At 32.9% G+C, this 22,504-nt stretch overlaps 1 protein-coding gene across 1 annotated transcript in view; it reads left to right on the forward strand.

Annotated features, from left to right (window-relative positions):
• The window catches only part of LOC145296767 (uncharacterized), a 242,404-nt gene that overhangs the window by 180,099 nt on the left and 39,801 nt on the right, over window positions 1-22,504 (forward strand). Inside the window, exons 26-31 of the mRNA XM_080142821.1 lie at window positions 3,989-4,016; window positions 6,699-6,751; window positions 9,216-9,255; window positions 16,275-16,312; window positions 16,472-16,871; window positions 21,840-22,490. Coding sequence (XP_079998947.1) covers window positions 3,989-4,016; window positions 6,699-6,751; window positions 9,216-9,255; window positions 16,275-16,312; window positions 16,472-16,871; window positions 21,840-22,490 — 1,210 coding nt within the window. The remainder of the gene's footprint in view (window positions 1-3,988; window positions 4,017-6,698; window positions 6,752-9,215; window positions 9,256-16,274; window positions 16,313-16,471; window positions 16,872-21,839; window positions 22,491-22,504) is intronic.

The following is a 22,504-nucleotide window of genomic DNA, read 5'->3' on the forward strand; positions in this document are numbered from 1 at the left end:
GGTACACTGAAAGTTCCTGAAGGTGATTTTGTGTGCCTGTGAACTTTGGTTTTTTGGCAAGGAATGCAAGTTTTAGTTCAACTACGGATGTCCGTATTCATATTTGGCCAAACAAAACGTTCCCCTATTAATTTCACGGTGGCACGTTTTCCTGGGTGGGACAAATTGTGGAAGTGCTGGAAAACTTGTCATCTGAGGCTGGGTGAAATATAAGGGCGAGAGTGTTTTTGTGAAACATCGCAATAGAAAGTTGTTGTTCCGAACAGTATCAGCATTTCTTTCAGCTTCAGTGAAGTTTTGTTCATTATAGCTGGGAGCGTGGTATCGGCTAATTGCTCGTGCTATTAATTCCATACTTAGTGGAGTGGAATTTAAAGAAGCAATTGTTGCGCAAGATAAAGCATCAGCTACGTTTTCTTGTCCTTTTACGTACCGTATATCGTTAGAATATTGAGCTATATAGTCAAGATGTCGAATTTCTCGTGGACCATATTTGTCGACGTGTGTGTAGAGCAAATGTTAGGGGTTTATGATCCGTATAAATGGAATATTTTCTGCCTTCAAGGATATGTTTAAAGTGCTTAATTGCAAGATAAATTGCAAGTAACTCTCTCGAGAAAGTGCTATATTTAGTCTGCGCTTTGTTTAACTTGGCAGAGAAGAATGAAATAGGGGTCATCTTGTTGTCAGAAATTTGGTGAATGACAGCTCGTACTGCTATTTCCGACGCATCCATCGTAAGTGAGTTCCGTTGTATCGCTATCTTGGATATATGTAAGTTTGGTGAAGTTTTCCAAAGCAGCCTTCGATTGTTCGAAGGCCTGTAGTGCAGGTCCTTCCAAAACTAACTGTTGGTTTTTGGTTCGTTTTTTAACAAGTCCGTTAAAGGTGCGAGTATCGCGGAACAGTTAGGCAAAAAGCATCGGTAATAGTTAATTATGCCTACAAAACGGCATACTTGTCTGACAGATGTCGGTAGAGGGAAATTTGAAATAGCACTTTTTCAGGCAAAGGGGAGATTTCATCCTTGTCGATTAAAGGACAGAGAAATTGAACTTCCTGGTGGCCAAAAACACATTTATCGGTGTTTAATTTCAGACCGAAATGTGACAGTCTTTCGAAAGTTTGTTCCAGGTGTAGCTGGTGTTCTTCGAGGTTTCTGCTGGCGATTAAAACATCGTCCACATATGCGAATATGAACGGCAGACCTCTGAAAACTTTGTCAATCAAACGTTGGAAAGTTTGACAGGCGTTTCTCAGCCCGAAAGGCATCCTTAGGAACTCGTAAAGGCCAAATGGTGTGGTCAGTGCAGTTTTATGAATGTCTTCTTCTGCGACTGGAATTTGAAAATATGCCTTTACAAGGTCCAGTTTGGAGAAAATTGTGGCACCTTGGAGTCCATTGGCGAAGTCATGGATATGGGGGATAGGATATCTATCCGGAACTGTTTTCGCGTTTAAGCATCTAAAATCTCCGCACGGGCGCCATGTGGTGTTGTCAGCTTTCTGCACCATGTGGAGTGGTGATGACCCATCACTTTTTGAGGGCTGTATTATCCCCATGTGGAGTAGGTTTTGAAACTCGGATTTTGCCAATTTGTATTTATCCGGTTTCAAGTGTCTGTGGGTTGAATAGACGGGCAGTCCTGTGGTCTTAATATAGTGCTTAGCGCTATGCTTGATGGGGTCCGTGTTTTTAAATGGCTGGGAAAGTTGAAATTTTTGGAGTAACCAGCGGACGTGTAAATCTTTGGGTAGGGCAGCGCTGATTCCGGTGGTTAAAAATTTCAAAGTAGTTCCTCTCACCGAAATCTTCCTTTTGTTGGCTGTCAATGTGTAATGAGTCATGTCGACAGACAGGTTGAAACGGGCTAAAAAGTCTGCCTCCAAAATTGGAATGGTCACGCTGGCTATGGTGAAATTCCAGAAAAAATTACTTCGCATTCCCAGGTTTAAGTTTAACGTTTTCTCGCCAAAAGTGGGTATTTTTGTACCGTTGGCTGCTTGTAGGCTGAAAAATTGAGTCCCTGTTTGGTGGCCATGCGGTGTCGGTATGACGCTGATTTCCACTCCGGTGTCTATTAAAGTTATATCCATGGATTTTGTCACGGATATAAAACGGCCAACCTTTTTTTTGTGCTCCAGCTACAGTCGTCGTTACTGGCTGGAAGGTTTGTTTCCTTGCACTGTTTTTTTTTTAACGTGCAGGGTGTAGTGCATTTTCTCGCATCGACGCCGAATCTTCTGTGGTAGAAGCAAGCATTTTGTCTATCTCATGACGTGGACCGGTTCCTGCTTAAACTTCTTCGCCTGTAACTTCGTCGCGTGTCGTTGTAGTTTCTGGGATAATGTTGACGCGTTAGAAGTACGTCGGCTAGCTGCTTTGAAAGCTTTTCAACCATAGACTTTAATTCAGCTAATTCTTCGTCTCGGTTTTGGTCAAGTTGCCGAATGTTTAATGCCATGGTTTCATTGTAGGAGTCCGTCTGTTGAAGTTCCATTTTGTTTGGTTTTTTTTTTTTCTTTTTAGAGAAAAATTATTTTTTTGTGCGTGCAGTGGATTTGTGTGGAAAAATTTAGTTTACACCACATGTTTCGTTCAAACTCATTCATCTCATTTTAAAATAACGGGGTCACCATTGTTTCGTGTTTGGACCAGGATATAATAATCCTAACCAGCGGGTCTGTCTGGATTTCCTTTCAAGGGAAGTGACGTTTCCCATATGTGTGTACGTTAGCATGTGTGTATATGCACATGAATGTGAGTGTATATACGTGAACGTGAATAAATCATTTTGAATTAAAATCTGTTTAGTATTACACATGTAATCTGAAGAAAAGCACATTTGAAATATGTAATTATGGCCGATATTTTATAGAAAAAAACCAAAAAACTCAATTATTGTAGCATATTTACACATTTCAAATGGACAAATAGACTGGTGACACTACTCTTGGCTTCAGATAGTGAATTTTAATGATAGTAGCGTCTTTGTCAAGTTCTAAGAACAGCACTAAAAATTAATATAAATGTATCTAAATTGTCAAAAGAAAAAGATGAATAAAAACATGAGTGTTGTGAATGGGTCACCATGTAGTAAGTGCTAAATTTAACAACAGGATTTTGTGAATGAAAGCAAGGAAATATTTTTAGAAAAGGTATCAACAGTTTTTATTTTTTATAAAAATATCAAATTTTACAAAAATATACTTTGAAAAATCAAAGTTTATTAAAAATTTAAATTTCTTAAAGAAGAAATAAACAAGAGCATTGAAAAGTTTATTTGAAAATTCTGTCGTGTGTGTGTGCCAGTGCTTACCTTCTTAGTGATCGAGCTGTCACTGGAGAGATAGTGGCTGACTTAAAGGAATTTCTGCTTGGGGCACTCCAGTTGATTTTTTTTTTTTGGATGGGTGGTTGTTGATGCTGAGAGCCAAGGTGTCACTTTGATTTTTGTTGACCAAGTCACTGTTTCTTAATTTAATTTTGGGTTTAAAACGATTTTCATTGGTTGAAAGATATTGAGTTAGTACATTCCTGTGAAAATCCTAACTTGCTTTTGAAAGTGAAGAGGAGAGCATATCTATATGAACCAGATAAAAAAAGAGGGTCGCTATTCTAGCCAGTCGCTTTTTGGTGTTCAAATTCCATCTCAATGTAAAAATCCGATGCCCCACTAACATTTTAGGGCAACTCCCTCTTCCAGAAGAAAGAAAGACTTGGAAATGAAAGAGGTAAGAGTTAGCCGAACAAAGAAAAGGAATAGCTTATATCAGCTCGTTAATTTTTCCCGTTCGTCTTGCACATTAATTTATAATCTACCACAGATTTTAACTCGAAACAGTACCTCATTCAATAATATTTAAAAAAAAACACATTTTGATGCTTATACATAATTTTTTTATCACATTCTGTTCAGGCATACAATTTCATCATTTACCACATTCTTTCGTTATTCTGTCTAATTATAATTTTATTTATTTTCAGCTCATCAGTATCAGTACATGAACCCGAGGTAAAATAATTTCTTCATAACTTTCCCATAATAAAGTTGCTATGATTCTGTTTCTAACGTAAATATGATTTTAAAAAACTACAGATAAGCATAAGCAAAACTGTTTGAGATTTACTATTAGCAGATGTCAATCATACAAGCCAAAACTTGGATTAACAATTGAAAATGGATTACAATCTAATATTATTTTTTTTTTTTTTTTACATAGGCATAACCACTTATCAAGGCCCAGAGACCACTCGAGGATAAGAGTTAAGAGTGTACAGTAGTCAATTGGACAATATAGTAATCGTTAGTAATGGAAATTTGGTAAATTTGTTAACTTCAGTGGAACAGCTCATCAAAAACTTGTTTACATGTGCATATATATAAAACAAGACTTCTGATTTAACTGCTTCTCAATCAACTGTGAACAAAGAATGTAGGAGAATTTTTTGAGATGTAGGATTGATTGTTCATATTATCTAGATTCTTCGTACTACTGTTTTCATCTTCAGTGTTATTTTTACAACATTTTGGTCAATGTAACTTCTGATCTTCTTCAAGGACTTATGGTGTAGTGGATAAAGTACTTGGTAAAATTCAGTTATAAGTTGCACTTTTCTGGAGATTAAAGTTTTGATCCTCAGTGCATGCGACTCTCAAAAATACTTACTCAAAAAACCTGCAAATTACTTAAAACTTCTACCCAGTCATAGCTGACGGAACAATAACATAGATTAAATAAAGGGTTCTGTTCGGAATTCTGTGCAGATTCTCAAATTCAACAAGACACACCAGAAGGTCCAAGGTTACATCAACCGAAACATGGAGAAAAGTAGTCTGACGCATCCAAACAATATGAAAGAATGTGGATTATAACAATATAGTTGTAAAACTTTTGAATTTATTAATTTTGCTTGTGTAAATATTTGCAATTGTTATAAAGTTACTAAGGATAAAACGGTTCTATAAGATAATAATTTAAACATTAATCTACTAATAATTACATAATACATTTTAACAATTTCATTACACTAGAACATTATCACAGAAAACTTCATACTGTTTTTTTATACAACTGAAAGAATGCGTCCAAGAATAGGTAAAATTAATTTCCCAAACAGAAAGTTTTGCAACACTTTTATGCTCCTTTGCAAAGATTAAAACCAATATATAATGATACTAATCTATTTTAGAATACTTATTCTAATTTTGATAAAAATGCATTACATGATTTTGATTCTAGAAAATTTATCAAGTTTAAAGCTTAAGCAACCTTAAGAAAAAAATTGAAATTCAGAGAATCTTGCATAATTAATGTCTAATTACTATGGATCAAATTAAATGCAAAGCTGATATATTTGAATTTCCAAACGGCGATTGGGCTATATTATGCTCCTTAAAAATCCTTTAAAATACTCCAAAGAAACTGAAATTTAGAGAGTAGTTCTTAATTGATGCCTAATATGTATTAAAATTTCACAAAAACTAAGATCTGAATATTCATGAAGGGCGTCCACCACTTTTATACAAAACTAAATTAAACTAAATATAGTCCACGTTTGAATCTTTTACAACTAACAGCTGTGTTTCAAAATTCATGATAGATTTATCAGTTTAGGAGTGAATCTTGTAGATATAAAAATATAAACATACCTAACTTTACAAGGGTAGAGACCTCATGCTATAAATGGTCATCTATGATGGGAATTTACTCCTACTTTAAAATCACAATCCTGTTGCTATGTGACATGACCATCCCAGGGAGCAGTTAAGCTCCCCACCGGTGGGAGGCTGAGACTCACGAAGTACTGGAGAAAGCCGGGCAGATATGATTCTTTTATTCTTTAATTTCATTGGTGTGCCCAGGTGACAGCAAAAAACCCTGCTGAGAGAAAAAAAATTAGGTTTGTGATTTTCATTTTTATGAAAATCAACGTTATTTTTTGAAATCTGTACTCCAAAACTGGTAATGACTCAGGGCTCGCGGGATGGGGTGGGATGTTGTTGGGTATGATTGGTCCAGGGAACAACCCCGGTTTCACCTCTTTCCTGAGTATATCAACAGAGTGCACAGTCAAAAACAACAGTTTTTGAGTCCGTCAGTTAAGAGTTTGAGACAGAGCAACTTGTAGAGAATCGCCGCACGCCCACCACCCACCCTCTCCCCATGCCAACCTCACAGCTATATTGAAGAGAGAAGTGAAATCTACTTATGGACTCAGTGGAGTCTGACATTGAACATTGAACTGTAAGACAATTGTACATAATTATATATTTGTATATCATTTTTCTGGAAATTAATCAAGTAGATTAGAGCACTGAGTTGTGTGACAGACCGGCGAAGTAGTGGCATATCACCCAAATCGGTCAACAGAGTTCTGCCACATAAAGAAGTTACATTCAGTCACTGTCAACTGGGAATCGACTCTTACGTGACAAGGGGTCCCTTGGCAAGGAATCCTATCACATTTTGGTGACCTGCGACCAGGATAACGTATCACAGCTATAATTAACACCATATTGTCATAATTGATGACTTTTACTAACATAGGTATAGAATATTTTTGCTGACGTTAAAATGAAAATGAACTTATTACAATTTTCTGTATTTGCAATATGTCTTTTATTTAATTGTAGTCTAAGCGTGTTACCAATCTCTAAATGTCTTGCTTATTTCAAATATTGTTTATATTTCAGCCAAAGAAAAAGAACCTTCCAGTTAAGAAAAAAACGACTTTTCTTCACAATGAGTGAGTGTGTTTTATTTCTTTTAATCAAGTAATGAACAATAAATTTGAAAAATCATTTCACAAATGGATATTTTATGTATAGAAAAACTCCTAGTTTAGGCAACATCATTAAAAAGTGATAATTCTAAAAAGAAATATGGTTGAAGCAAAAAAATGTAGAAAACACCTCTATAACCCAATATTTAGAAATTTAAAAGAAAGAATTAGAATTGGTAATTGTCTTAAAATTGGGAAAAATATTGGAATCGTTTCATAACTAAATAACATATTTACTTTCTTGACTATCAGAAGTACCTTCAAAAGGTATAGTTAATTTTTAAAAGGCTTCAATTGCAACAAAAACATATGGAATGATATTCAACCATTTATACATTAATAAAGGATATTCGTTTGTTTTACGTATGTCTGAAGAAAATTAACATGTTTAGACCAAAAAAAAAAATTAATTCAACATTTTCATAACAAAGTTTTGTCCAAAAATGATATAGAATGGCCCACTTAAAAGTAAACTGGATAATGATAAACTGGAAAAATGTAAGAATTAGGCAGTGGGAAAAATATGTTATTGTCACCTTTTTTTTTGTTTTTGTTTTATAACTTGTGACAGCCCAAAGAACTTTCAACTCTTCATTTTTTTTTCACTCAAAACATCGTCCAACTTTCTGCTGCTGAAATAAACTTTTTTGTTGTTGTTTTAAAGGAGGTATTGTCTTTTTTTTGTTCTATGCTATGTTTTCGTTACTATTATAGATACTCCAAGTTCAATTAAAATTTCAAGCGCACCTGATGCATATTTTTTTATTATTCAAATTAAATCAACGTTTCTATAATGGAACTCACACTCCTGACATTAATTAGTATATATTTTTGAATAATTAGTTCAAGGAAAAATTAACTTTTTTGTCAATGTTTGGTTAATCTATATAAATAAAACTATATGCATGTATGTGTGTAAATATTTAACCGATAAACTCTTAAATTACCGCTCACATAGCACTGAAATACAAATAAAATAACACAAGCCTGTTGATTGGGTTTGAGTCCAACAACCAGCAGTAATTATCACTTCCTGCACTGATTATTGCGTAAGCATGAAACACTTGTCTATAAGTACTTATTGAACTATTATTAGAGTGTGTGCGGGTATATATATATATGTGTGTGTGTGTGTGTGAATTCAAACTGACGTAATAAAAGATAAAATAAAAGGTAATTGCAATTTCTCTTCCAATTTTCTTATTTAGTAATCATGCCCAAATGCATGTTATTTTCTTTAGTGCATTTATTATAATTAAACTACTGGTCACATAACACTCAAATTAACAGGAAATAGTAATCATACACCAAGGATGGATGAATAACGGCTACAGACATGTCGATAAGTTGAAATGCAAAATTTCTATTACTTTTGCACATGCACAAATTTGTCATAGCTTGAAGTGGTTCAATTTTAAATATTTCTTATTTATCTCTCAATAGCTCAAACAGTAGGAAACGTGGTTAGAACGCTGAATGTTTTCATTTCCATTCTAGCTGATGGCACTAAAGTCATTTTTTTTTAATCTTTAGAAATTACTAAATTGGCTCTGTGATAATAAATACGAAATCTGCATGAATTAAAATATATTTAAGTGTATTTTATTATCAGGCAAGGCCAGGCGCTCCTCACTAGTGCTAAATAAAAATCATGGTTTGTCTATAATACTTTATCAGAGAGTTTTCATTCACACAAAACATTTCAAATGTCAAAACTATAACATCAAAAATAAACATCAGTAAACAAATAACATCATGTCTATTCTATGCATTATAATAAAGAACATTCTATATTTAGTAATCATATACTTGTAATATAAATATAAAGAGTACAAAAACAGATAATTGCTGCATCAGTTTATTTTTTATATATACTTTACTAGCAGTGTTGAAAATGTACATGGTAAATTAATGCAAAATGTCTTTTTAATTCAACAAATGGACTTGGAAAATATTATTTTCACAGCCATTTGATAATGTGAGTTCCGTGATCTATGGATCAATCATGTACAGGTCTCATCTGCTTATTGATTCACTGACTAATGAAGATGGTTTCACAGTGGCACTATATAGACATCATTAAATAAATTTTCAGTGATTATTATATTTTAATAATAGGTTGGATATTAAAATAACCAAAAATATATTGTGTATCTTCAGTAATATAAAATATATAAAATAAAATAAAAAGTTCATTAACTTATTTAACTTGTTCTTCTGGAATTGTTAGGGGCTTTTGCAGAACCTTATGATTTCAAGGAACCCAGTTGAGAAATGCTGGTCTAGGGTTTTAAATATTTTCTTAAGATCCTAATGGGCTTCAAACTGGAACCAACTGCTTAAATAAATATTTTTACTAAAATAATGTCTGTATTAATGTTTTTTTATTTTCTATTCTCTTTAATATTTGCTAACATTTTCTTTTCAGTACTCTTTACAGTCTTTCTGAAAATGAAGATCAAATAAAGGTCAGTTATCAAATCTTTGTTTATATTTGTTCTGGAACTCGCGGCAGTTATTCCTCAGAATCTTGCTTTCAGGTACCTACAATACCGTCTAGCAGTCAAACTTTAGAAAGCGTGCGTTGGGCAGACAGATAAACTCAAATTAACATAACAAAAACAACTATTACGTTGAAAACGCTTTATTAATTAGGTAAAAAAATCTGAAACAAAACAAATAGTTAAAAGGAGAAAACATAATTAAACAAAAGGAAATAATACATGAAAATAATTATGTTTTGGACAGGCTTCCAAATTAACAGATTCTGGGATATCTTATCTTTTTCAATCAACTGTTAGGTGAAAGTCCGTAACAGTTAGAAAAGTGTCTTTTCTCCATTAAATTGTTAGGTGAAAGTCTGGAGCGGCTAAAAAATGTCCTTTTTTTTATTATTATTATTATTATTATTAAATCGTTAGGTGAAAGTATGGAGCGGTTGGGAAATGTCTTTGTTTTTGTTTTTTTATTATTATTAAATCGTTAGATGAAAGCATGGAGTGGTTAGAAAATATCTTTTCTTTTTCTATTAAATCGTTAGGTGAAAGTATGGAGCGGTTATGTCTCTTTTTTACAAAGGTTGTTATTCTAGTGCGGCGCATAAACTACCCAAGCGCCCATGAAATAAAAATAATAGAAGTCTGAGAAAAGATACAAGTTCTGTGCAGGCGACGATGGAAAGAATAAAATTAGAATTTCTACAAATTAAATATAGAAGTCACACACTGGATTAAATAAACAGAAACAGGGTTTCAAGTTCTTCATAGAAGGAATAGCCAGGTAAAGGAATAATAGGATGTTCTAAATGTACCTCATGGCTTAAACAGGGAAAGCCCAGTTCATGGAGTCGAGTAAAGTTCGTGCGTATCGTTTCGAATTCCGCGGTTAAAAAGGATGAAGGACAGAATCGCAAAACGAGACTAGGGCGAGATCGCGTGGGAACACGGAGTTCTCGAAGGATAGCGATATGACTTTTCTTTTCTTTTTTTTTTATTTGAAATGCCTAAACGGCTAAGTTTTCCATTAAAGAAAGATCAGGAAGGGAAGAAATAAGAAAGAAAACTATATATAGAAAAACCTTGCACAGAGATGAATGGGCACGAGGCACCGGTGCTCTTAAAGCGTGTGTCCCTTGTTAAAAAAGAGCCTGGTCTGAAGGCAGAACAATGTTGGTTTACTTAGTTGATCATAATACTGAAATCAACTATATACAATCTCTCTGTGAGCTAAGAATTAAACATTTAGATTTGGTTCAAGGTAGAGCGTTATCAAATTTCTGTCTTTATTAGTAATCTCTAAATAGTAATCTGAGTTTATATTGTAATTTTCCTTTTTTCTTTCTTTCTTTCTTTTTTTTGCTGGGGCATCCTATTGGATGCCAACCAGACATTCACCCACTATTTCAGAGACTCTAACCAAGAGATCTTTTTAGATTCCAACCGTCCCTTTAAATACAATTGTTTGTCTCTCTCTTGCACTTGGTTCACTGGTTATATTCACCAAGTAATTAGATTCTTTTTCACTAGCCCAGTTGCTTACATAATTACTGAAAAGGAGATCTTCCTAAGTTTCCAGTTTCTTTTCATGCCCTATATAAGACATTAGTATTATGAACAACTCTATTTACAGATATGCGTTTTGAAATAAATAACTTTGATAAAAAGTGGATTGTTAAAATAATATTTCCACTTAAAAGAAAGTAAATTAAAATTTTTAACTTGAATAGAAAAAAATATTTTGAACTATTTTCATTTAATCCTTACTTTAACTAAAAAGAAATAATACAAAATGTTTGTTTGCAGAGTACCGTGATGGCTTAATCGAATACTCCAACCGTATAAATGTTACTACTATTACAATAAAATCCATAGTCTATTTATAGGTCAGTGAGTAACAATGGTCTACCTATGTTTCATTCTTAACTCACAACATAGTGTGTTTTAAGTGTGAGACACAAGTTGTGCTGAGCGTTTGAATGAAAACGAAAATGCACATGGTACCATGATGATTTTGCCTTTGGAGGACCAAGAATCGGTCCAAAACTAAAAAAAAAAAAAAAAAAAAAAAAAATTAATACTGATAGAAATCCACTGAATAAATGGCATGAATATATTTATTTGGTGAACTTATCTTGCCTTTGGTAACATTTATTTGATATATATTTGTTTCTTTACTGCTTTTACACACCTCGTTCTATTGTAAAACAAATCTCATGTTCCTTTCTTAACTCTTAACATAGGTTTTATGCAGTTTCTTTCAGTATTATGTACAACTAAGTAAAGTAACTAAATATTGGTTAAATATTTTTCTTAAAGTTATTAAAAAAAAAAAAAAAAAAAGGTATCCCTCTTTTTAAAGAAAAATGTTTTTCTCCAAAAAAAAAAAAAAAAGTAATTTACGGCTTGTTTGATGTACAAAATATTAAATTGATGAAAAAAAAACATCAATTTTTAAATAAATAAAATATGCATCAAGTGCGCTTGAAAGGCAAATTACAATGCAATATCAGGAAAATAAACAAATATTTTACTTGCTTGAAATTTATAATTTAAATATATTTCAGAGTCAAACTTCATCCAGTATGTTGTTTTCTTTCTTTTTTTCCCCCTTTCTTCTTTCTTGCCATGTTGTAAAGTTGGAGAAAGAAAAGTCTTTTTGTAAAGATCTGTGTGTTGTCTCTCAGCGGTTGTATTTTTTTCTTCTTTTTTTTTTTTTTACATAGGCATCACCACATTATCATGGCCAAGAGGCCACTCAAGGATAAGGGTTAAAGAGTGTACAGTAGAAATTGGACAATATAGTAATCATTAGTAATGAAAATTTGGTAAATTTGATAACTTATATGGAACGGCTCATCAAGAACTTATTTACGTTAGACTTGAACACAACCATATTGTAGTCAGTCAGAAAGCAGGAAAACGGAAGACAATTCCACAGGCGTGCATTTCTAAGAAAGAAGCTTTGTTCATGGAATCTACGTTTAGGTTTAGGCACAGATAAAGAGTGGGGGGAATTATTGATAGTGTTTACAGCTAGACGAGTGTTTCTTGTGAAAGTTTTGCGAGGGGGGACCAAAGATTGAAGCTCAGTCGAACACTTTCCATGAAAATAACGATACATCAGAGACAAACTCGCAACATCTCTTCTGTGAGATACAGGTTGCAAGGAAGAGAAAAGGACATCTCCTACGAGGCTACGAAGTCTATTTTGAACTCTATCAAGGCAGTATTGTATTTTGAAATGTTGAACGTGGCATTGGCTATGTGAGATTAACGTCAAGGGTGTTTATTTTCCTAATATTGCGTTGTGATTAGGCTTTCAAGCACACTTGATGTGTATTTTATTTATTCAAATTAAATCAACGCTTCTATAATGGAACTCACACCCTTTGCATCAATTTTTAAATTAAAAAAAAATGCTTCCTGTTAACCAAAAAACTAAAAGGGCTATTGAAGCCTCACCATCTACATCAGAACAAATTACTCAGTCACTGCCAATTAGGTCAATTGTCTCCCTAAACACTTCTTTCAAATTTTGTCATGGGATTCTATTCATGTTAAATTACAAATTTATTAAAAATAAATAATCAGTTGTTTAATTTTTGTTTTCTTGTTTTTAAGTAATTTGTGGCCATTTTGAAATAGTTAAAATGACTATTTTTGTTCATTACTTTTTCCTTGGGCAAATCGCCAATCTCTGCCCTGAAGTATCAACACCATACTCTTCCTAGGTAACTGATCCATAATTTGGATGAAGATTCTTCACATGGGTGGCACTCCATTAACCAGCACAACCTGAAAACTGATTAGTTTACCAACCTGTCCTTTGCCAAATCATATATTGTATCGAGTGTATTGTGGTCACAATAATGCATCATCAGGTTTCTCAATTGACTCAACTAATCTGAGACCCTGCAAAGTGATGCTACTGCATCTGTCCATTTCACATTCTGGTCATGATAGTAAATTTCGGTTTCTGGTTCAGTTAATCATATAACATATTTAGTTAACGCATTACATTAGTACATAGCTTCTTGAATAGAGTACCACATTATGACTTCAGCAGTGATGCTATTCCTCTATACCAGTGGTTCCCAACCTTTTTCTTTACATATAATACATTATATTGAGTTCTTTAAATTTTCACAGCACACCTATCAAAAAAAAATATATTTTCTACTCATAAAGCCTTTTTGCAATAAAATAAGACAAAGAAGATTATATAAGGAGAATTTTTATTCACATGAATCAATATATTCTGTTTTCAATATCTAGTATTGTTTTGGTATCGGAATCGGGTCTGAATTATTAACTTCTGATGCCAATTCCCAATACTTTAAAAAACTCATATTCCATTTAATCATCCCATTACTAATATAAACCATTAAAAAAAATACCAATTAGTATGTACGAAACGTTTGGATTCCAGAAATTCAACAATTTTGAATTGAGGGGTGTCATTACGATAAGGAAATTAAATGTCTTTATTAAACAAAATAAAATTAAATAGCTCCTAACTATTATCTCTTTGCAGTACACCAGTAATCGCTTTGCAGTATATTAGTGTGCCACGGCACAGTGGTTGGGAACCATTGCTCTAATATTGTTATTTTTAGTACATTCATACTCCCCACTTATTTACAATGGTCCAAATCGAGAATGTATTTGTTATATATTAGCTGATGCCATAGGATGAACCAGGTAGTGTCACAATCTGTTACTATCACTGCACATGATTAATACTCATGCTCAAATGCTACCAATTGCAGCACACTTTCCTTTTAACTATCTAATATTCCTTGCAAGTTCGTATGGCAAACTTTAAAAATGAGGGATACAATTTTCATACATTGTACGTTAGGCACTAGGATGACTGGGTACCTATTATCTGAATGAAGCTCAACATGTCTATGGAACTAGTTATCTTGTTCACTCGATTGTGATTGAATTTGACTAATTTAATATCCATAGACTATTTATAGTCTTTGTTAGGCTCTAGAATTGCATCACGCCATCTCTGTATGAATATCTTTTCATTGCTTTAGTATTTAGTGTTGCCTTTCTGGAACTGCACTGATACATTGTCATCTGCCATTAAAAAGCAAAAATGATGCCTTCTAACTCTATCAAGTTGATATGTTTCATCATTTTGTGGATGCAACCAGCACAACCTCAATTGCAAATCTGTTAGTTTTCAGCAAGACATTAGTAGCTAAAGAATTTGTATCGATTTTTAAACAGTTTTCTTTTACTTTTATTCACCTCAAACAAGACATATTACCACTTGGCCATAAGAGGCCACTATTTTGGGCACTATGTGAGCAATTGAGCAGCAAGATGTCTGTTCAAATTACATTTAAATTTCTGTATGTCAATGTAGTCAGGGAAGCAGAAGACTGGGATGAAATTCCAAAGTCCAGGAGTTTAAGGAAAGAAACTCTATAGAGTAAAAGGATTTCCGGCATCTAGGGATTTCTAAAGTTAAGGAGAGACTGCTGCTAGTCTGGTTAGGCGGGAGTATTTACATTGAGGAGGCACAAGTGTTATGAGTTTGTCAGAAAACATCCCATTAAAATATTTGTAAAACAGGTACAGGGATGCTACATTGTGGTGATGGGACAGGGTTGGAGCTTGGTTGATAATGTGAACCTATTAGGTTGGAGACTCTTTTTTTGGACTCTGTCTAAAAGAGAGAAAGACAATTGATAGATGCACCAGCCTAGATGTGGCAACAATATTCTATGCATGGGTGAATGGTGGCTTTGTAGAGATACAGGATACTCTCAGGTGTGAGTAATTTTCTAGCACAGTAGAGAAAGCCCGCTGTCTTTGCAACAGCCTTGGCAATGTCTTCAATGTATTTGTTCCAACGTATGTTGCCTGTAAATGTTAAGCTGAGGAGTTTGAAGGATGGGCTCTCAAGTAGGGTGTTATTTGTTGTGACAGTCAGTGATTGAGAAGATTTTTGTAGTTGTTAAAGGACAAAAGCTTAGTCTTAGCAGCATTAAATGTTACCATCCATTTATGTCATGTTCCCCCACAGACTAGAGTTCATTCTCTAAACTTTAAGCTCTTGCCTAAGATATGTGTTCGTTCATTTTGCCTTTGTGTCTATTATAGAGCATGGTGTCATCAGCAAATATACTCATCTTGGAGACAATTTTATCATGGAGGTTGTTTATAAATATCTGGAATAATAAAGGTCTAAGGATCTATCCTTGAAGCACACTCACAGTTTGGACGTTTTTCTCATTTTAGTGTCTAGTCTGTTAATGTATTCTTGTAGCTAGTCAATAATGTCAAAGCTGTATGTTATCACTGGCATGTCTAGTTAATATCAGTTACCTGTGTAAGTATGTGTGTATATATATATATATATATATATATATATATATATATATATAGAGAGAGAGAGAGAGAAAGTGTATATAAATATGTATATTATACTTAATTCTCCTTCTGGACCACCAATTAATCATAATTTACTTCTATATTTTATGTTTTTTTTTATCTCTTTCAAATCTTAAGTCTTATAATTATGCACAATCAATTTTAGTGGCACACTTCTTTACTTTAATGAAATAATTGTTATTTATGATACATTCATGGAGATATATTATGTTTACAGTTGAGTTTGTTTGCATGCATACTAGCATCCATATCACTTGACCAATCATCATAAAACTTGGACAAAATATCGGTCCTAGTTTAACTTAGAATTGATTTAATTTTGGGATATCTCGGTCAAAGTCAAACTTTTGGCAATAACTTTTGTTCTGTTTATCACTGGGATTCACTATTTGGCCCATACTGTAGCCAATGAAGTCTCACATCTTATATAATCTTAACCATTGACTTTAACCATGACAACTTGCAGGAGTAAGATCACGATAAGCTTTGGCTCATCCTTAGATTTTCAGGTGGAGATATGCAATCTCACGGCTGATTTGCATTCTTGTATTTATTTGATGATTCTTTATTTTTTACAGGATACAACATCATCGTTGGGTGATACCAGTCACACACAGTAAGTAAAACAAAATATTGTGAAAATAAAATTACAAACTGAGAATTTTCGTTTATAGTATTATAATTTTTACTCCATAAATTATGACATTATTCTCTAACTTGTCAATTTACATTATGCTGATTATATTTTCAAAACATTTTCTACTGTTTTTGACAGGCAAAGTGAAGTCAGCTGGATTAATTCTAAAAAATCAAATTCCCCAAAGATTCATGTCCAAAAGACGTACACCATCAAAAAACAGTCCACTTATTATGGTTCATATGCTTGCATTCCAAAGCGTAAACGTAGCAATAGCCCTAACAACAACAGAGGGAATAAGGCCAATAAAGCCAAAAAGCCAGTTAACAAAGAACTGCCCATCAAAGAAAATAGTCACAACAATTTCCTTCAGCAAGATGGAAAAACTGATCACAATTCTTCTCTCAAATCATTTGGTGCTAACAGCCTAGGACGTCCAAAGAAAATTTACAGTCCCAGCCATGACAAAGAAAACGTTTTTTCTTTCAGCTCAGATTATCAAATGAAGAAGATTAAACAAAAGAAAAAATGCATCAAGGTATGTTTACTATTCATTGTTCTGTTTTCAATAAACGATTTGAATCATTTAATGATTAGAAAGGCTATTCAGCATTACCCTGATGGGAGTTTATTGGATTTAGTAGTCGGTGCTCAGCTGTTTGGCCAATTGAACTAAATAAATTGAGGTTAGAAGCTAGAGTTGGTATGCATAGATGGAAAAGTCTATTTTTTGGGTTCTGATTGGTTGCTAGTTCATGCTTGAATATGCTATTTATATATTCATACTAACAGGGAAACCTGACGTTGCCTGGGATTGAATGATGATCAACGAATATTTCACATTCCTATGTTTTTGTCATCGAAATCTGTGAAATCGCCCGGGAGGAAGCTTCACATGCCTCCATGCAGTAACTTAGTCCAAAATATGTTATTCTACATTGCACTCTAGAGGACCTACTCTTTCTTTTATAAAAGTATTTTATATAAACTTCTTTACAGTTAATGAAAAAGAAACATTAAGAAATTTACGTGCAGGGTTTGAACCTACAGACTGTCATGCAAAAAAAAAAAAAAACGTAAATTTTCAAGTCTTATAAAATTCTTTGCAGTTAATGAAAAAAAAATTTTTAATTTATGTGTGGAGTTTGAACCTACAGACCATGTCATGCAAATAAAAAAATCACACTCTCAACTTACCCACAGTAGAATTTTCACAGCCCGTTCTATCATTGTTGCTAAGTGACGACATGGAAAAAATGATAAATTAAAATAAGTTTCGATTATCGGTAATTATCTGGGGTATTCTGAGACAAAACTTAACTAAGATCACTCCCAGACTTATACACTAAAGTTCTGTAAATTTTAAAGAAAATCTGTTCAGCCATTCCAGAGTCTATAAGGATCTCTCTCTCTCTCTCTCTCTCTCTCTCTCTCTGACACACACAAAGTGGTATTTATATAATTGTAGATGTTAAATGTTGAGACATTATGTTGAACAAAGATGGCAGTGAAGAAGCAGTGCAGTACGATCCTGAGTGCAATTGCCAGTAACAAAGATGGCGGCAAAGAAGCAGTTCAGATCAGATCCTGAGTGTAATTGCCAGTAACAAAGATGGCAGCGAACTGATTGAATCCAAAATTCAACAATTTTTATAATTTTGGAAGCTTTTCAAAGTTGCTCACCATGACTTGTGGTTATAAAAACGATCATCGAAATCATTGGTGTCATATCCCCATCAGGAGTCAAAAACATTTAACAGTGGATATATAAGTGGCAAGACAAGAAATATATCTGGTAAGACACAAGTCAGTACACATTATGCTGCAGTAGTGCCAGGTTCATTGGGTGGTCATATATGGCCCATGTCAGATTCAAGACTCCCTAAACAGTTCCTTCACGGTGAGCTGTCCAAAGGAAAAAGAACCAGAGGACATAGGAAACGGTTCAAGGACAACATGAAGGTCTCCCTTAAACAGTTCGGTATATATTCCAACTTATGAAAAAAACCTAGCCAAAGTACATATATTCTTCAGCCACACAGGAGCTAGAATTGCTGAATCTGCACACGTTGATGAACGCAAGAAGAAGCATACTATTAGAAAAAATGGAGCGGTCAGCCCTCCCCTTTGTTATAGAATCATCCCACAAGTGTCTCACATGCAAGAGATACCTTTGGACCCACAGAATTATTGCATGATCATGGTTATCTTAAGTGATGGACGAACATCATATAAATATTTCTACATTTAAGCAAAAGTTTTTTCTTCTGTCAACTAGATGTTGGAGCCCTTATACCAGTAAATGTCAATTTGATTCTACTACAGAATGCTCTACACTTCTAAAACTGCCAGCTTGTGGAACTCTGTTTCGCTGGCCTACTTTCCAACTGACAACAACATGGTTGTCTTCAAGTCCAATGTAAACAAGTTCTTCTTGAGCCATCTTTTTTAATAATAATATTCTATCCAATTTCTACCACTCACGATCACTACACTGTTTTCTCAGTGATCACCATACACTCATTAATCCTTATACTCGAGTGGCCTGTTGGCCCTGATAAAAGGTGACTTCCTTGCAAAAAAAAAAAATGTATATTTTTTGAGATTGGTGGATACATAATAATAATCTATATCCCGCAAACCAAAGAGAGACAAACGTGCATGCCCATTTAGGCAAATGTGAAGGCTATCCAGAATTAGGGAGAATAAGATTTTCTGAAAGTAAAATCCTTTGCCGCTTCAAGTGATGAAACTAATAATATTTATTTGATATGTGATGGAAAGTGTTATATATGCATTCAGTATGACGACATTTTTTCAGTGTATAACATTACAGATAGGCATACAAGCTTTTTAAATGTTGTCTTTGCTTAGTTATATACATGGCTAGTATAGGCACACACCGTGTATGCATGCTTTTGGCTCTGAGTTTTGTATTACTATTTTTAATTTTTCTAATTTTAAAGTAAAATAATATCCAATGTGATTGCAAAACTCACAATATTATTTTTTTAAAAAAACTAGTCATAGATAAGTGATAGGACGATTACAATATTTTTCTAGTTCTGATTTCGACTCTAAAATTATCTTTTTCTTTTGAAGAGGATGATTTAGTGAAGATCCTCTTCTACTTTTCAATGTATATATATATATTTTTTTTTTAATTTGACAAATTTCTTACTGTTTCCCCTTTTATTTATTGCATCCAAGATTTTGATGAACTCGTGAGATTTTTATCTATCTTTTTTTTCACTTGAACTATTTTTTTTTCTTATTTAAACCATTCTTAAAAAATTCATTTTTTTTTTCTGCCATTTTAATGTTAGTTATTATGATCTATAAATTTTAATTTTACTGGTAGTTTGAAATCAACAAATATTTATCATTTTATGATTAGTACTAGCAATGAGAAATGAAGTTTTTAACAAAAAATTAAAAGAATCGTTTTTGGAATCGGGTTCAATTTTTTTTTTTTTATTTCAATACTGATTATAATATTCCAAAAGTTTAGATCCCGTTATATATATAAAGGAATTTATATGCATTAGTATATTTTTGTATTGTTTCCCCCCCCCTTTTTTCCTTCTATATCTAAGCTCCACTTCAATTGTTGAGCTTTTTATTATCCCAATGAATCTCCATTTAAAGAATTCTCCTAATTCTTCTTGGTTCCTCCCATATATATATATATATATATATATATATATATATATATATGACTACTTAATTTTATCCCAAATTAATATATGAAAATATAATTTTATGTGTAAATTTGCAGTATTTACTGCAACAGTGCTCAATAAATAGGTAGAGCTAGGTAGTAAGTTATAAACATATATATGACAATTAAGCTACACAGAATTCGTCAGGCTTATCTGAACCTGACGTATTCTCATGAAAATTAAATGCAGAATATTCTTTGTAGCTTAATTGCCATATATATATATTTATAACTTACTACTTTGATTATATATATATATATATATATATATATATAATCTAAATAAATAAATGTGGAAGTTTTTATTTATCAAACATCTTTACCAATCAAAACAACTCATAGTTGATCAAATCAATAATACAACATAGTCTTTTTAAATACTGTGTGTGTGTGTATATATATATATATATATATATATATATATATATATATATATATATATATTAGAGAGCAACAATCCAAACAACATTTTCTATGCCTAATTTGCATAACAATTTTTAAAACCGTTCATAATAAATTAATGCTTGGTGTTATTCATTTGCAATTTTATTTTCCAATATATATCCAATAATTTTCTTGATATTAACAGTAATTAAAGTGCTTTCGTAAAATAATAGAATAAGTTATTACATTATTAACAAAATTATCATTTCTAAGGGAAGTAATTCAAATTAAAACTATTAGTTTTTAAACTGACAATAAAAGTTTATTAAAGATATGTCCTATGAAAAGATAACTTAAAACTATATTGATAGTTGTCAGTGTGGTAAAACAAGAATTACCTCATTTATTTGACCGGTATAGCTTTGTAAATAAAATCCATGTCATATGTACTTTAGTCTGATTATTGCCATGTGCTCCCCCTCACCCCACAAAAAAAAAAACTTGATTTTGTTTCGAATTCCCCAATGTTTATATTTTACCCACGCAGCTGATTTCCTTTTACTTAATAATTCAGCATGAGAGTAGGAGTGACTAAGCTTCCCTCCGCAGTAATCAGTCCTCATCCTTCGACTCAGAACACTGTAAAAGAAATATGATATAAATCTAATTATGGTTACTTTTTCACATTGCACCATCTCACTTCATACTATGCTAATCAGCAATTGCATGGCTGACACAAAAAACTGTTTCATTTTAAGATTGCAAATAATTATTTCAACCTCAAATGGCCACTTATAAGTTTGGCTTGAGCTCCTTAGTTGAAAATGTCATCTCTTTCTAACTCTTTATAATTTGATATTAAACTGAACCTTTCTATTCAGATTGAACCTGAAATTACAAAATTTCAACTTAATACCATGAAAGAGATTTCGCACTGGATTAAATACTATTCCTTATGTATTAACATATTGAAAATTCTTGAAGCTATTTGCATCAAGTAATGTTTTGGAAAATATTTTCAGCAATTTTAGAATAGAATCTTACTATGCTATGCCAAAGTAGACAGTTTTCTACTCCTCTTTCGTTCACACCTTTGTTTATATTTTTCTCTTTTCTAGACTATATGTTGTCTTGTCTCTCCTAAAACTATACTTAGACGAACTGAGCAAAAATGTTATCTTTTTTATTTAAATATTTAATCACTTTCAATACCAATGGCTATGAACCTACGGTCAATGAATGTATGTTCTACTTTAGATAAGAGTTACGCCATCTCACAATTGAGTATTTTTTGATGAAGTATTTCTTTTAAAATAACATTTTTTTAACTGAATATCCTTACTTATTGTTACTTTATATCTAAAACCAAATAAAAATACATTTGTCATTTTTTTTTTCCAGGAACCTTTCCTGTCTGATAGTATTGAAATCCAAAGAGCAGATTCTTTTGTAATGTTTCCTGATGAATCAAAACTCAACATTAGCATCTTAGAGATAGAATCTGACATCACTGAACGCCGTAAACATCGGACACCAAGCTTTAATAAATCCAATATTTCTGATTTTGAACTCAGTTTGCCCAACACAGAAGATCCCAAGCTTCTTATTCCCTCAGCTGGCAACGACAGTTCAATTGCATCTCTAAATGATGATCCCATTGAGTCAATTGAGCCCATGAGTAGTCATAGTTCGAAATTGATGCCTTTCTCTTCACCACTGACCATTGATGACCTTAAGAGCAACAGTGATAAACAAGAAGAAAGCATAACAAGTTACTTGGAGAAGAATCAACGTCATAAAAAGCAAAAATCTCTTTCGTCAATGAGCAACTTTAGCCTTGAAGAAGACATGAGCCACAGTACTCCAATGAAAGACTATGATCTGAAATTCTCACCCTTATACGCAGGAGATGATTATAAATCGAAAACAAGTTTTAGGAAAACTCTTTTCTCCGGACACAAGTCGCATGATAGTAATGATTCCAAAAAGTCTTCTATTCTTTCTCCAATTGCTACAAATGCATTCAGCTTTCATGGAAATCCATTAGAAAAGGTAAATTTATATAT

This window comes from Euprymna scolopes, chromosome 17 (genome assembly GCF_053919585.1).
Source record: "Euprymna scolopes isolate OS-2025 chromosome 17, ASM5391958v1, whole genome shotgun sequence".
Classification (NCBI taxonomy): domain Eukaryota; kingdom Metazoa; phylum Mollusca; class Cephalopoda; order Sepiida; family Sepiolidae; genus Euprymna; species Euprymna scolopes.